At 43.8% G+C, this 17,762-nt stretch overlaps 1 protein-coding gene across 1 annotated transcript in view; it reads left to right on the top strand.

The window, feature by feature from the left end:
- The window catches only part of LOC147033813 (uncharacterized), an 89,076-nt gene extending 81,811 nt beyond the window's left edge, over nt 1–7,265 (top strand). The window contains exon 5 of the mRNA XM_085871276.1: nt 4,869–7,265. Within this exon, the coding sequence (XP_085727402.1) occupies nt 4,869–5,110 (242 nt within the window). The 3' untranslated portion in view covers nt 5,111–7,265. The remainder of the gene's footprint in view (nt 1–4,868) is intronic.
- The last annotated feature ends 10,497 nt before the right edge of the window (nt 7,266–17,762 follow it).

Genomic DNA, 17,762 nt, shown 5'->3' with positions numbered 1-17,762 from the left:
CCCCCTACCCCCCCGTATGACCCTATCCCATCTCCCCCCATCTTCCTTGCCGTACTGTGCCCTCACATCTTCACCTCCACCCCGCAACATCCCAGCCTCAATCCCCCCTCCCGTCCCTTGCCCTGTGAGCCTCCCACCTGTCCCGCATCCTCTCAATGCCTCCTCCCCTGTCCCTCACTGCGTGGACCTCAAACATCCGAGGCCTCTGCTCCAACCTGACATCCTTCAATCCAAGATGCTGACAGCCCGGATATCATCTGTTTAACAGTATCCTTCCTTCCACAAGACATCCCTGACTCATAAGTGTCTCTCCCTGGTTATTGTCTCCTCTGGTTTGATAGACCTGAACCCCATCCTGGTGACGGAGTTCCACTTCACATCAATAACTATTTCTCACTCCCCTTGTTCTGCTTTTCCACCTCCAAACCTCCAGGAGCACCTTTGGCTGCGACATACCCTCCCGCTCCCACCTCTTGTTCATCATTATGTTGCACTGTCCTCCAAACACTGACAACTCCATCTAAATTTCTCTCAGACAACATGAACAAAATTTTAACCACAATCCCAACTTCTCTTCCCCATAAGTGGTGAATTGTCACCATGCAACTTGGCTGGTTGTTTTTACCTTCATCACCAGCCATGGCACTTCAGCAAAAGGATTTTATTCCTCCATGGGACTGAGTCAATCTGTAAACTTTCCAACCCACATTTCTCCCAATGGCAGATCCTCCCTTCTGGAAATGGTGATGACAAACTTTCCTGCAAATGTCTCCTGCTCTTCCTCGACTCCAATTGGTTCATCTGATCATATGCTTAAGTGAACGTCAACATCTCTCTGGCTATTCTTAGAGAGCCACCTGAGTACCAGTGAGTCTGACAGTTCATTCAGGCTGACGGGCAGGGACTGCAAGCTACCCTCTCACTTCAGGATGGATCTCTTATCTTTGCCACCCCTGATGCAAATGCGGCCTCGGAGTGCTTTCACAAACACCTTCTCAATATTATGCATAGATTCATCCCATCTTATCTTGTTATCCTACCCTTCTTCCTGCCTGTAGTACACTGAATCCTGTGGTGAAGCAGTTGCTCTGAAACAACTTGTCTTGTCTTCCTGGAAGTCAAATCTGACCGAAGGCAATCTCATTGTATTCCAAGAAGCCTGCAATAAGTATGTGTCCATTCGCAGGACAACCAGAAAAACAACATCTGTCCAACCTCAAGAATAAACTGTCAAACTTGTCTCCCCCCCTCCCACCTCTCTAAAACCTGGTGGTACCTTGTTATGTCTGTCTCTGGTGTATGCTCCCCTTCTATCCCTTTTCCAACCTCAAATGGCACCACAGCCAACTCCACACGAGAGAAGTCTTGTCCACAACCCCTCACACTCTGTACCCACCCTTCCCAGTCTGACTGAACTGCTCTTGGACTCTGCATATTTTGCACCTGAGGCTGTGGACAGGTTTCTCTAAACCCTCGACTTGGACTCTGCTACTGGACTGGATGGCATCAGCTCATGTGCCCTAAAAACCTGCTCTGCTACTCTTGCACATCCTTTCTCTGCCCTTTTGACCCTGCCATTTGCGCTAGGTCATCTTCAACCTGCTTGGAAAGCCACCAACATCACTGCACAACATAAAAAGCTCCAAAAACCGATCCCCTTAACTGCAGACGAATTATCTTGCTTCCAATCATCAGCAACATCATGGAATCCATCATTGCAGTTGATATGAATTCCCTCCTTTTCTCCAACAACCTCATCTCACATCATCAATTCGGATTCAGACCAGGTCACACCACCTTAAGATCATGGTCATCTCTCTTGTGATTTTTATACATATTTCATGCTTTTGACAGTCTGGCATCCCACCTTGCTCTCTAAACTCTTTGTCTATGGCATTCAAAGCCAACTCCACACATGGCTTCCTGACTTAGTCTACTCTTGTAGCCAATGTGTGGCTCTCAATGGAATCCTTGAATCTCCTCTCCCAGTCAAGCCTGCAGTGTCCCAAGTTCTGGGTGCAGTCAAATTCCTGATCTTCAAAAATGATCTCTCTCACTCTGGAAAATCCCCTTTATCTATTTTCTGATGACTCAACCCTCTGTCGTGATATTTCTCATCCTTCAGACAGACAGACAGCATCCTCACCCAAAACTCTTCAAACCTTGAAAAAATCTCCTCAAGCCTTTAAAAAAAAAACTCGGAAGCTGGTCAAAAACTTGGAATACGTCTTTCAATCCTGACAAATCTCACACTGTCATGATCTCTCTCCAAAAGGACCATCTGGCAAAACCATCAAATATACTTTTTAAACAATCCTCCTGAGGAAGTTCAGTAACTCAAACTTCTGGGTCTCACTATCAGCCATGATCTTTCTTGGGGAAACATATTTCAAACTTGGCCTCCAAAGCCAGTCACCGTCTGGGTATCCTCCATCGTACAAAGTGCTTCCTTGGCACACCTGAACTCCTATCCACCTACAAGGCCTTTATCCACAGTTTGAGGGAGTACTGCTCTCCCCTTTTGGCTGGCTCCCCTGCCTCACACCATGCTCAGCTTGATGCAGTAGAAACCAAAGCCTTCAATATCATTGGAATCTCCTGCACTGAGGCTGAGTCCATGGGCCTATCACTTTCCCATTGCAGACAGGTCTGTGGTCTGTCTGCTCCCACCTCCTCTCTGTTCTTGCACCCTTTGATCTTTCCTGGCTTTGCCCCCCCCCCCAGGTTTCTGCTGGGTGCATACAGACCACCTTCAAACCACTTCTGGTGAAAATACTTAAATCGAGGATCATGGCTCACTTCCACTCACGAGTTCCTCCTATTTTTTTTTTCCTGCTTGTAGAACAAACTTCCTCGTTCTCATAAAATCTCATTCTTTCCTCCAGGTCTTCAAGATAGCTGTTCTCCACTGCCTGAGGTCATCCCCAATCCAAAGCCATGATCTTTTCTCCCCTCGCTAAACCCCATACCACACCCCACCCCAAGACTCGAAGACCCCTGAGATGCTTAATGCTCTTAAGACCCCTTACGCCTCCAAAACCCTATAGACCCTGTTTGGCCCCATGGAACCCTAAGACCCATTTGGCCCTTTAGAATCCTAAGACACTATAGACCCCATTCGACCCTGTCAACCCTTTAGACTCTACAGACCTGTTTCAACCTTTAGAAGCCTGACACCCCTCAGACCCTTCAGACCCCTTATAGACTCCATTTAACTTTAAGATCCTTTCGACATTTGACCCCTTCACACTTTCAACCGTTTATACACTTTCATCCTCTTTAGACCCCTTGAACCTTCAGACCCAACAAACATTTTCGACCTTGACACCCCTTAAGTCCCTCGACTCCCTTTCGACCCCTTACGGCTTATACTCTTCAGACGATTTAGACATGTCTGACAGCCTTAGACCCCTTTAGACTGCTTCGACCCTTGACCATTTAGACCACTTCAACCTTTTTCGACACTTTAGATCCCTTGAGACGCCTTTAGACCACTTTAACTCCAATGACTATTGGAATGTATCCTTTAGACCCTTTAGACCATCTGGAACCTTTTAGCACATCACACAAACATCTCTGGTCTTCTTGCAAAATGCAGTCTAATTCTTTCAGCAAGTAATGTGCAAACTCTCCCCACCCAGAGGGTGGGTACTCTGCGAGCCGATACCATAAAAACAGCCATGCATGCATGTGTCCATCTGTGTTCCACTCATTGGTTGGACAGTTTTTCTCACTCGATGCACAATTTCTATACTACGACTGCCAAGTTGGTGCTGACTATGATGTGAAGTCAAAGACGCACTGTATTTGAAGCTGTCAAGATCACAATCTCCATGCCCTCCATATAAGTTTTCCCTTCAGTGTAAAATGACCAAAGCGACAGTGAAAAGGACGTTGAACCGAGAGGTGTTACAGGTCTTCAAGGGCGTAGCCAGGCTGAGGCAGACGAGGCAGTTGCCTCGTCGCTCATTTCCTGAAATACGATCTGGCCTGAGCCCTCTGGCCATCTGAGCTCCCTTGGGAGTAAACTATAAAAGCTACCCGGCAGTGCTCTGAATACTCTGATCTCCACTCCTATCACAATACCTAAATAGGAGAATACCCCCCCCTCCCACTTGTCTTCTGGGGGCCTTGAGCGGCCCCCAGACCCCTCGCGTAATGGCTTCGCGCCGTTGGAGCTCGCAACGCTGCGTTACGCGCACAGTCACATCAACCAAGTTCACCTCTTTTCTCATCACTTTTGGACCTCTGGCTACACCCTTGGTCTTGCGAAAATAGGATTCAGCAATCGAGGCAGCGTTCTGGTGTTTATACATCGCCCAAATAATTATGTGGCATTCTCTCAGGCAGGGCTTTTACTGTGGAGTTCACGCAGGGCCTTGCTATTGTTTCTGACTATTTTTGCTTAAAATTATAAGTTGGACAGGTGACCATAGCGGGTTTCTGTGACGTCAGTGAGAGCATGGTCGGGGAGTGGAAAGCATGAGATATTCCACTGTTTTTATGTGGGAATTTGCCTGTTTGCTTTTATTGTGTGTGAGAATGTGAGGAGGGAAAAGGGTGGGGTGGAATAAAGATGGGACAGATTTTGGAGTGGGAAGTTGAGGCATTGGGGGGGAGGAATTTTCGGTGGGGTAAGGGGTTGATGTGTTGTCAGAATTGCATGTGTCAGTTTACGAAGTAAAAATCTAATTGGCCACAGGTTTGGGTGTTTGTATTTTTTATTAAAGGCTCTTCCGGCTAAACAGTTGAGTGATGCAATCACCCTCCGGGTAATGTTCTTGTATATAATAAAACCTGATTTGAATGCAAGTTAGCTAACAAGCTCGAATATATTTATTTAATATTTTCATCACAAAACACCCTAGGCAAAGCCAAGGACACCGAGGAGTTTTTCAAGATCATGGACAGTGAGGCAGAGATAGAAGAGGTTGGCAGTGTTGATGATTGTGTGATCTGCCAGAGCTGCACTCCAAATGCTGTTATCTACACCTGTGGTCACTTATGCCTGTGCTTAGACTGTGCCAATAAGGTGAAATCAACTGCTGACGCCAGGTGTCCTTTGTGCCGCACTACTGTTTTGGACATCATTCGTGTCTTCAGATCTTAGGTGCTGTGGTGCTGACAAATGCTGATTTAATATTCTTTCGAGTGCGAATCATTAAAAATATTGTGAGTAAGAAATGTCTTTTTGATAGTGAATGCATTTTATAAAAGTGTCTTCGATTCATATTGAGAGCAATAATGTGCAAATTTTCATCGTAAATGTGCATCGTTTTCCTCTCTCTATTAAGTGCAAAACAAGTCCAGAGCTTGCCGTGTATAATATAGCAAGTATAACAATGGTTACAATCAACAAGACCTTGATTGAGGTATGCTAACTGTCGTGGGAAGCAAGGGGCAGCTGATGTTTCGGTTGCTCACCGTTTGTCAGAGCAAAATGAAAATGAAAAATCACTCACAGAGCAATACTTAGTAAAACAGAACAAAGTAGAACGGCACTCGGGAGAGTGCATACCTTCACCAGGCTGAACAGTTTACATTTTGTATCACACTGATGGGCTGGATCTGAAACAAAATCAATTTGGCTTATTTTTGTCACCGAAACAACTCATGCACGTTTTGAGATACCATGAATATATGTAAAAAAAAAAAATATATATATATATATATATCTTTTGGATATGTAGATATAGTTTTTGGCCCTAGCTCTCAATTTTAGAAATTAGACCGATGTTGACATTTTGACCTATAAATAATTATTGGTGGTTGAATTCAGTGAGCTGATATAAAAATCCTGTTCAAATTTCAAATCAATCGGATGAAAATTGCCAATTTCAGAAATTTTGGTCCATGTTGACCTTTTTGCCAAAGTTGACTTCAAAAATAGTTGGTGGTTGAATTCATTGGCCTCGTATGCGAATAGTCTTCAAATTTCAAATCATTTGGAGCAAAATTGAGGATTTTTAGAAATTGCACCTAAATTGTTGACCTTTGGCTGATATTGACGTCAAACATAATTGGTGGTTGAATTAAGTGGCCTCATATGCAAATCCTGTTCAAATTTCAAGTCAATCGGATGAAAATTGGCAATTTTAGAAATTCGGCAGATGTTGACCTCACGAAACGTCGTCACGTGACCATCGCAGCGACGGCACCTACAGTCTGCAAAAGTTTCTGAATGATCAGCTGAGCTATTTGGGCTGTAAGAAAGCGGACAGACAAACAAACGAATGGAACAGATCAACATACTTGGCAAAAAAAGGTCACCCTATTACTTGGCAAATAATTATCCCCCGCCAACCAACGAAGTTGGCGGGGGATATAGAAATGGGTTCCGTCCGTTCCTCTGTCACATTTCGTTTCCGGAGCTAAACTACAAATCCCCTCAAGATATATTAACGAAATTTGGTACATATATCAAGCAAGTGGTAAACTGGTGCCTTTTGATATGTCACATGGTTTGGCAGCCATGTTGGATTCAAGAAAAACATTAAATAATGTTTTCTCTGGAATCACAAAACCTTACGAAGCGAAAATTTGCAACTATCTTCCATCATGTCTGCATACAGAGTAAAAATGGCATCACAAGTCACGTGGTTTGGTGGCCATCTTGGATAGAAAAACAACCTCATCCGATGAACACGAAACTTCACACACGTATTCCACTGGAGGATTGGAGGCAGAATGTAAATTATGATGTCATAGGTCACATGGTTCATCAGCAATATTCGATTGAAAATTTATAAATTTTAAAAATCTTCTCCAGAACGGCTGGACAGATCAAGGCGAAACTTCACATACATATTGCACACGCTAAGGGAATATAAGTTTGTAAATCCTCATTTACTATGGCGGGGGATATTGAAGACTTTGTCTTCAACGGATGCTAGTTTTTTTTTTTTGCCAAGTAACAAGGAACTTATTTTGGTCTGACAAAGACTGAATGCCCACAACGTCATCTTTCCCTTGCTTCCCATAGCGGTTCGCATACCTCAAACAATGTCCTGTGAATTTCATCAAAAGTTCTACCTCTCCGTCGAAGTAGATTGACTCGAGCCTTCACCAACAAGACAAGTTAACCGTGCAAGAGGATGGGGGAGATTACATTTGGGTCCGCTTGTCTGTCTGCTTGTCTGTCTGCACATAATGTGCCAACACAGAACACAATTTTACACGTTATCTCTCTTCAACCGAGTACCTCCACGAAGTATGTACAAGTTAGAATGCGAGTACGTCAATAAAGTATGCATGGTGGAATGACAGTGCGAGTATGTCCATAAAACCACACAAAAAAGTCTGGGTAAGGGTCTGCAATCTCGAATTGCTCTTTCTACTTCATTGTGATCTGATGAGTAACTTTAAGAAACAAATGCAAAATAACAAGAATGCATTATCAGCAGGTTAGATACACAGAAAAGTAAGTACACGGAGATCTGAAATGACAGTGAAACTCCAACAAAGCCATCATTCGTGGCTGATGTTTCGTTGAGCTGTTTGAATAATAAAAACCAGGATGTTATTAGTCCTTTTTGTGTACATCACTCTCCAGGAGGCAGCAGAGATACAAAGCTGAGAAAACCAAATTTAAATCCATCATTGCCGGCTGCCAATCAGAGTTACCCGTGTCATCTGCACTACATGAGGGAAGGAGCATGTGATGGATATATTTTGAAATGAACACTGGATCTTAGATCATGGCCTCATTGAACGAAGCACAACGATCACCGAGCAATCTTGTGTCAACCAAATTAAAATGTTTTGGCTCAGATGATCACATGATCACAATTCACACCAAAGAGCAATCATTATGCCTGTGCTTACCTGGCTTTTCCGACCCAGAAAACAGATATGCGCGTGTACGCACGTACGCACGTGTAATCTGCAGACTCCTTCAAAAACACATGATATCACACTCTCCACCATTCAATGTCAATTTCAAAACTGGCAATTTCCTCCTCTGCCTGGTGTTGGTTTAATGGTTAGGGTGGTGGGCTTGGGATCCGAGGATCCTGAGTTCAAATCCCCCTCTGCTGTTGAATTAATACCAGGTGGGTTTGACTCTGCCTGTTATCCTTCCGAGGTTGGCAAAATGAGTGCCAGCTTGCTGGTATCCTGTGTTAGAGTGGCAATCCGTCCAGGATTGTGCCCAATAGCCAAGGAGACTGCTTAGGCAGCACCAACGCTCTGCACAGAGTCTGGTCCCATTGGATGGATGGAATTGCCTCCTGGCTTCCACTTTGAAAGTTGATACAGACCAATATTATGAGATGAGATCGAGCAATTGGAGGAAGGTTTCAAACATTTAATCTTGCTTTGTTGACCTTGCAGACCCAAACACCAATTAATCAGATTTGTTGGAAACTCTCTCACTTTGGATTTGAAACGTGGATGTAGAGAATCCTGAAGTCCTGGAGGCAGAGATCAGATGGTAATCCCCAAGTTAACTGCCCGGGTTTGAAGATAAAAGAGAATTTAACTGCATAACCTTGTTGGTAAATCTGAAAACCACAGCACAATGCTTCATCCATTCTGGCTCGTGGTATGTGCATTCAAATGTCATCACAGGAATACTTTGGGGATTAAATTGATGAAATTGTTAGTTTTTGAATGTAAACACACAAATCAAAGATTTGGATGAACTGGTATGTGTTCTCGTTGATTGCTGTAAAGGGGCTTTAATCGCTCATTGAAGGAGAGACGGATGGAATTGAACCAGATTGGTCTGACCTAGTCAGAGGGCAGTGTCCTTCCTGCCCGCTCAAGATCTTTCAACCAACTGTTATTACACGAACACTCGGTCTACGTGCCACTTTTACCATGGATAAAAACCTTCACCTTTTTCACCAGGTCTGTAAAAATACGGGACTTTTAAAATGACGGATTCATGATAATGAGGCCTTTCACACACGCGCTGTTTGTGCGTTTTCATTGACTCATTTCTGCTCGCCAGACACTTTTAACCTGCCGTAACTAGCATGAAATCTGAAATTCAAATAATCTTTTTAAACATAATTTTCAGCATTTAAACAAAAGAGTGGCAATTTGGAAGTGGTTAACCATAATTGTTGTGTTCCTGGATGCAAATCGGACTCAAGGAAATATCGAAAATACAATAAATATCCGTGGATGAGAGGTGTCAAGTTCCGGTCATCTCCTCTTGATACAAGTGAGCCGTGGCAGATACGTGCGCATGTGCACACGCACGCATACACACACACACACACACACACACACACACACACACACACACACACACACACACACACACACACACACACACACACACACACAGCTGATTTTAAACTTAGCTTATGCATTGACAAGCCCCAGATACAACCTGCCCATCGGTATTGAGAAACACCTAAACCAGATAAGGTGTCTTTCCTTCCAACTCTTCCGTTGTTGAGAGACACACTCAAGCATTCTCTCAGGTACTTTTCCTTGTATTTTCGAAGCTTTGCGAGTCATTTTATGGAAGAAACTTTTTTTTTTTTGTATACCTTGTCGAGGCTCGTATGAGAGCTAACACACAACTCACAGCAAGGGGGCATGAGACAAGAGGGGCGGGAGTGGAAGGGACAAAACAGTGGGGAACAGACACATAAGGTGAACTGTAGAAGGGAGATGGATGGGGATGGGACGGGGAACATGGCGAAGAGAAGATGGACATTACAGGGACTTTCAGGAAGGAAAGCAGGGGAATTGAAGGAAGTGGGCTTGGGTGGATTATCGGGGGTAGAAAAGATCGAGGATTTGGATGGGGGAAGATAAGAGGTGGTGGTGAACAGCTGTTTTGAAAGCCTGGAGGGAAGAATGGGAAAGAATAGAGTGAGGAAGTTTATTCCAAAGGTGGGAAAAGAGAGAAATGAAAGAGTGAAGGTGAGCAATGATTCGTGATTTTGGGAGTTTTACCAGAAGGGGGTTGTTGGCGGACCTTGAGCGCCCTGTGGAAATGTGGTGGGGACAAATCGCAGAGAGAGCAGGGGGGGCAAGGCTGGAGAGGAGTCGGTAGAAGACAGAAAGACCACCGACCAACCTGCGGTGATTGAGTGAGAGGCCGAAAGACTCAGCTTCATTGCGGGAGATGCCGATGATCCTAACTGCCCTGGTTTCGACAGCGTGAAGCCGAGAAAGGTGGGAGGCAGGAGCACCAGCCCAGAGGGGAGAGCAGTACTCCATCAGGCAACGGACAAAAGCTTTGTAAGTGGTCAGGAGCTCAAGAGGGCCGAGGAAGGACTTTGCACGACGGAGGATTCCCAGTCGGCGACTGGCTTTTGAGGTGAGGTTGGAAATGTGACTTTCCCAGGAAAGGTCATGGCAGATAGTGAGACCCAGAAGCTTGAAAGAAAAGACTTCTTCCAGAGGATTGTTGAGAAAGTGGATGGGGGGGGGGGTTTTCTAAATGGTCCTTTCAAAGAGACATAGTGAAAGTGTGAGATTTGTTTGGATTGAAAGACATGTTCCACGTGTTGGACCAGTTTGTGATTTTATCCAGATCTGAAGTGAGCGAATAAGCTGCTGCTTGCCGGTCTGAGGGATGACAGATGGTACGGCAGAGGGTGGAGTCGTCGGTAAAGAGAAATAGAGGATTTTCCAGAGAGTCGGAGAGATCATTGATGAAAAGCAGAAAAAGAACAGGGCCCAGAACACCACCTTGAGGAATTCCAGCCTGCACAGGAAGAGGGGATGAAAGAACTCCATTTAGGGCCGCACGTTGACTGCGACAGGAGAGGAAGTCTGCGAGGCATGAGTGGAGATGGCCTTGAATACCATGGGAAGAGAGTTTGGTGATTAGTGCAGGGTGCCAGACTGTGTCAAAAGCACGTGATATGTCCAGGGATACGGCTCGGATTTCCTGTCTGGCATTGAGGACCTCCATCCATTGATGGGAGAGCAGAAGCAGCATATCCAGGGTAGAGTGACCTGGTCTGAAACCAAATTGATGATCGGAAATCAAGCCATTGGAGAAGAGGAAGGATTTCATGTCTGAAGCGAAGATGGATTCCATAACCTTGCTGATGATTGGGAGAAGGCTGATTGGTCTGTAGTTTCAGGGATCTGTTTTTGTACCTTTTTATGCAGGGCAGTGATGTTAAGAGATTTCCAAGCAGATGGCAGATGACCTTGGGCAAATGAGAGGGTGAATAGAACAGAGAGAGGGTGAGCAAGAGCAGAAGAGCAGGCTTTGAGGACACGTGGGCTGATGCCGTCTGGACCGGTTGCAGAATCTGACTCGAGGTTTGAAAGCAAGCTCTCCACCTTGTCAGGAGAAAAGGACACAGAGTCCAGCAACAGTTGGGTGTGAGTGGGTAAAGTGGGTGGAGAAAGTGATAGGTTTAGGACACAATATTTAGCTGCAAACACCGAGTTTAGACATTCAGCTTTATCACGTGCGGTATCAGCAGTGCGGCCATTTGAGGTAATGGAGGGGATGGAGGGGGAACATACACCAGAAACAGATTTTATTAAACGCCACCAGGATTTTGAGGAGGGAGAGAGGTTTGAGAGTTCAGACTTGAGATGAGAAAGATGTTGTTTTCTGGCTCTCCTGAGGGTAGATACACACTTGTTCTGAGCTTTGTGGAAGGAACTGAGATTGCCCTCAGTTGGGTTTGCTTTCCATGAGGCAAAGGCAAGTTGTTTCAGGACAACTGCCTCACCACAAGCTTCAGTAAACCAAGGGCGGGAGGAAGGGTAGGACAACTGAACACGAGTGGGTATAAATCTGTGCATGAGGGAGAGCAAGTTTCTTTGAAAGAATTCCCAGGATGAGTTGATGTTTGAGAAAGTAGTGATAGGAGACCAGTCTGTAAGATTGATGGCTGCTCGGAGACCCTGCCAGTCGGCTTGAGTGAAATGCCAGACTCGACGGCGGTGAGGTGGTTCTCTGATAACAGCCAGAGAGATGTCCACTTTGACAAGGACGTGGTCAGAAGAACCGATTGGAGCAGAGGAAGAGCAGCAGATAGTCAGGGAAATTTGTCAAAATCAGATCCAGAAGAGATTGAGTACCATTGGTTGAGATCCGGGTCAGGAAGTTGACCGATTGAGTCAGTCCTAATGAGTCGCAGAAAGCTTTTGCTGAGGTGCCATGGCAGGTGAGAGACGTACCCACACTGAGCCAACTGGCGTGATGACAATTGAAGTCACCACATAAGAGGAAGAGAGAGAGTTTGGATGAGAAGATAGAAGATGGTCCATGTTTTCGGATAGTGAGGTGTAGATGGAGTCATCACTGTTAGTTGGACGGTACAGTACACATATAAACATGAGGTGGGAGTGGAGGGGAAGCCGAAGCCAGAGGTATTCCTGGGGGTGTGGGGGAGTGAGAGCAGTGCATGGAGAGTGATGAATAGAGTCTTTGATGAAGAGAGCAACTCCTCCACCAGGACGAGGCTCAGGTCTGTCATACTGGAGGAGGGAGTAACCGGAGAGAGATACTTGGGAGTCAGACACGTCTTGGGAGAGGAAAGTTTCTGTTAGGCAGATAATGGCGGGTTTGTCAGTGGAAACCTGTATGGAAAGAACTGAAAGGTTTGCGCGAAGGTCCCGGATATTTGAGGTCCATAGTGTTAATGAAGAGGGAGGGGAGGAGGCTTTAGGTGCAGGGGGAGGAGGGGCAGGGGGAGGGTAGGACAAGGGACGAGAGGGGAGGTAATGGGGGTTGTTGAAAGAGTGTGGGGTATTGCAGAATAGCTAGGGGAGGGGGCCGAATGAGGAGGAGAAAAGGCTCTGTGGTGCTGGGGGAGAGGGGGGGGACAAGAGACAAGGAAGAAGGCAGTTGAGGATTTGAGGAGGTGGAGTGAAGAGATGGAGGTGAGAGGGCAGTGGAGGGAGGCAGCTTGGTGGATGAGAGGGGGGGCAACTTTGAGAAGGATGAGTGAGTGGGATGAAAGGTGGGAGAAAGGTGAGTGGGGAATTTTTGAGAGAGGTGAGAGGGAGGCTTGGAGGGAGAAGAGTGGGATGGTTGCTTTGAGAGTGAGAGTGAGGGGTGAGAGGGGTGAGTTGGCACTGAAGTTGGAAAAAAAGAATGGTTGATGGAAAGCGAACATCCATAGCAAACTGTGGTTTTTAAAAGTTTTAGGTCAGAGATGCGATTTAACACAATTCTTGATGGATGCAATAAAGGCGAATTCAGTGAATGGAGAGAAGAAGCGCTGTAATAGTTGGATTTTTTTTAGGCAAGGAATGAAGGAAAGCTCGAAATGAGAGCAGTCTCTTAAAATAGCAGAAGAGTAGTGCATTATGAAACAGTAAAGAGTACCACATGTGTGAGAGAGGAAGATGAAGCATTAAAAGATCGTTTTTGTTGTTAATATTAATGTTTGAGAGAGTTCAACAGATTAGGTCATGGAAGTGTAGAAAAAAACTCGAGGAAGAAGAGGAGGAAGATAAGAGGACGAAGAAGAAGAAGCAGAATCAGGAGAAGGTTAGCGTGTTGTTGTTGTTGTTGGGTAGTTTTTATTTTTATTTTTTTTGAGATAAGAAAGAGATGAGTTGGGAGAATGGGGGATGTTAGGAAAGTGGAGAGGATGAAAATTGAAGGTAATGGGGATAGAAATTGAAGGTAATGGGGAGAAAAAACAAAAAAACAAACAAAAAAAAAACGATCGAACACCGAGTGTAACTGATAGGCCTCAAGCCGAGGCCTCAAACACCCGGTAAGAACGTCGACAAAAATACTCACAAAATAGCACGATTTTTGAAACAAAACCGAACTTGGAACACACAGTAACATGTAGGTGAGAAAATTAAACAGTTAAAACGGGACAAATAACGACCGGAAACTTAACTTTGAGAACGTCAGCAGAGAGCCCCGAAGGAGACCTCTCGTCGCTCCCTGAGATTGCCCTCAGTTGCTTTCCACGCACACATAACAGAAGTTCACGTCCCAAACACTGCTGTCTTTTGAAGCTTCTGTGCACGCACGCCGAGCATTCTGGGATGGATTAAATCATTTCAAAAGTCCAATATTGCTTTGGAATCTTTATTTTTCACAATTTGGTGTCCTGAATTCCTGCACCAATTTATCCTTCTTCCACTTTTTCACTCCATTACGCATTCTCTTACGTAACCAATGAACTCCGGTGCAAGGTCACCTTGCTGAGTGACCAAACGTTGCCTTAGAATATGAGGGATAGCATCTGTTCATTGTCACAGAGAAGTCACTCCCATCACATCATCTGCTCCATATCTTTCTGAACAGGAGCTGCCACCTGCATTTGGTTGTCCATTCTGTTTGACCATTTCAAGGTTTTTATTCCCATCGACAATTGTCCGACTCCATCAATTCTCTCTGGATGGTTCACCTCCAAACTAAATCAAACGTAAGACCAAATACTGCAATGGAGTCATCAGAAGGAAAATGCATCTCCTGGTCAGGGAAAGCAGTGATCAACATCTAAAGAACCAGACTTTCCTGTGCCTTGGCAGGAAGATGAAGGTATATGATTCTTCCTGCCTGCTCAATGTCACCTGCTAAATCAGGTGTCATATTTTGTTTAATCTATCTGATTGCAGCTGAATTAGTTAACTTACATTCTCCATACCATGATAACAGATTGTGTTGCCGTATAATCTCCTCTTAACAGATTCAGCACTTCTCATGCAGGTTTACACATTGTCACCACCAGATTACCTGCATCTTCATCCTCTAACTCACTGTTTACAGAGCTTACGTGTTGAAATTGAAGAAAAAGGGCTTCCAAGCTCCCAGAACACATCAAATTAACAAAATATAACTGGTTTCTCAGAGGCAGAATGCATTTGCGACAACATTTCTACCTCCGAGGTGTCTTCAAAGCCCACCAGAAGTTATCCTGTCCCCTTAATGCACTTGTTTACTCAAACTCGTGAACACATACACAGCTCTACAAGAGTCAAGGTAGTTTAGACAAGAGATACTTTTCTTCTTAAATGATTCACTGCCTCCTGCAACTCAGTTAGTATCCCTCTTGGAGTTCTTCAATTCCTCCCTCTATCCCTCCTGTGTTTCAGTCACCACTGTCTGCTGTATCTCTTGTTACCCCGCATACATGAAGCGAAAAGTGGGGTTAAGCAATTGGTGCATGTCCGTCCATACATCTGTCCATCTGTCCATAAACATCGGTTTATGATCGAGCACCAACTTGTTTAAATCGAATGTTATATTTTGAACACAAATCAGAAGATAAGCCTGAAGATCAACAGTTACTTTGGCTCTGAATTAGTCCTGATCGTGCATGAGCAGAGAGGAGTGAGATTTTTTTTTTTTTTTACTCTGCCTACCTGGCTGTTTAACAAAATTGAAAATCATTCCAAACAGGAAACTTATTGTTTTTAAGGATGTCATAATGGACAAAAACAGGCACAAATAACTAATGTAATGCGTTAGGAAAGGTGGTCGAATCAACGCTGCATGAACGGGGTAAATTCCAGAATTAATATTTTATACGACCGTTAAAATCTTTATTTTATTTAAATTGAATTATATACTTGAACAAAATAGAACACAAATCACCTGATTATTCCTTCCAAAACCCTTCCGTTTCACAGTACTTTGACATTTAAAATAAGGCGGTGGAAAAGGGTGATGTGAAAGAATGCTTTGAAAGCACTAAACTTCCGGATTTTATTTTTAACTATCTGTAACCTTCATCCTGTTCTTTTTGGAGTGTTTTTATACCCCAAGCACATATATTGTTGAATATTTCATAAATGGCCATTTTTTTTTGATTACGTGTCTTTATGACTGTTTGCTTGCAAGTTTCACCCACGTAGCTAAATTTGATTTGAGAGAGGTATCATCAATCGACTTATTACCATAATTCTTCTGGGGTGCATTCACACTGAGGTCATAGGCAGCACTGACCAAAGGTAGATTGATTGACTTTTCACAACTACCTGTTCATTTTATACCCATTTGTTCAACAAAGGTAGAGATAGACATTTTTTTTTAGTGGGGTGCAAGTACACCCCAAGTAAACCTGTGTAGTTTTCATAATTACGCATGGTTAGAGGGAGTTGTCCAAACTGAATTTGTGTTGGTTATACATGTTTTCATCGAGATGCATAAATTAAGGAAATGTTAGAGTTGCATATAAATAGAAGCTTGATTTTGAAAAAAACGAAACAGGCATTTTTTTTTTGCCATTTTAATTTTTTTTGAGTTTGATATCCATAGGAACCATAACAAACTCAAATGAGCTAAGATCCTCGTCCTCTTAATGATGACGTCATAAAAACGAATATGACGTCATTGTGATGTATCAGGTTTGCGATAAATGATCTGTGCTAATGCCCGGCTTGATTCCCACAAATAAAATTCAAACAGCTTGCCTAGTTTCGGAGATGATGGTATCGGCGATTTCCATTAGCGATGATATTATGACGTCAACTTTTTTTCTCGGAAGAATTTCCAAAATCGGAGATGGTTGCTGCCTGCTCGTGGGCTTTCTGCAGATACATGGCAAGTTTCACGAAGATCCGATGAAAACTCTGGGTTGTGAAACAAAAAAAAAATGTCAAAAAATAGGAATGACGTCATAAAAATGGATATGCCGTCATAGTGATGTATCATATGTGCGGTAATTAATCTCTGCTAATGCCCTGTTTGATTCCCACAAACAGAATTCAAAAAGCTTGCCTAGTTTCGGAGATAATTTTTTAGGCGATTTCCATTAACGGAGATATTTTGACGTCATAACTTTTTTTTTCTCGGAATAATTTTCAAAACCGGAGATGGTTACTGTCTGCGCAGGGTATTTTTACATATATATGCCAAGTTTCAGGAAGTTTCGATGAAAACTGAAGGCTGTGAAACAAAAAAGTCCACAAGAACAAGATGAAGAACAACAACGTGAGTAACACTTAGAGATCCTCCACGAGGATCTAAAAACACAGCCGCGTGTTGTGAAGCTGACCTGGATCAGGAGCAACAGTCACTCAAACCCCCGCAGACCCCCTTTGACCCTGATTTTTTAAATGCTGTGAACAAAGTTTGATACATCACTGGTGATGAAGGTGGTGCTAAAGTTTTATTGAAAATGTGTGTGTAGTTTCAGAGAAGAGAGCAAACACCTATTTTGGGGAGGGGAGGTTCAAAAAAAAACCCCTGTAAACCCCCTCAATGGGCACAGATTTGGATGTGGTCAATAAAACTTCGTTCGGCATCAGATATGGAGCTTGTGGCCAAGTTTCATCAAAATTGTTTGTTTGGTTCAAGCGATAATGACTGGTGTTTCCGGACTCACTGACTGACTCACTCACTCATTCACCTACAGACACTGCTCGATCACATAAGCTCATCAGACTAAAGTCCAGGTGAGTTAAAAATGGCAACCCAGCACAGAAAGTGTACGATTTACTCAAAAAGGCATCACAAATAATAAATATATCAATTATTTTTTTGAAATAGTCCATGTGTCGTGTGTTATTCCTTACTTTGAATCCATGAGGGTGTCAATGGTTTATTTCCCCTTGGATGAGGATGAGGGTTAAATCATTATTTTATTTAAATCGAAGTATAGACCTGAGCATTGTGTCGGGTAACATGTTCTGTGAATTATCTTGTGTTCTCACTGTTTCACACATTTTCAAACTTTTCACACACTAGTGCATTAACCCCACAACTCTCATTCAACCATTGTTACCTTTTTCAGTGTCGGTCATTTCATTAGCCCAGCCATCCATGTTCTGTGCCATCACTTGAACAACTGGAACTTCTTAGTTATCTTCGAAATTGTTAGTAAAAGTAACCATTACCTTATAAGGACCCATCG

Source organism: Eptatretus burgeri, chromosome 1 (genome assembly GCF_056783735.1).
Source record: "Eptatretus burgeri isolate ZD-2024b chromosome 1, Ebu_testis_v1, whole genome shotgun sequence".
NCBI lineage: Eukaryota > Metazoa > Chordata > Myxini > Myxiniformes > Myxinidae > Eptatretus > Eptatretus burgeri.
Note: the sequence above shows the minus strand (reverse complement) of the source record. Positions and strands in the feature narration are given on the sequence as shown.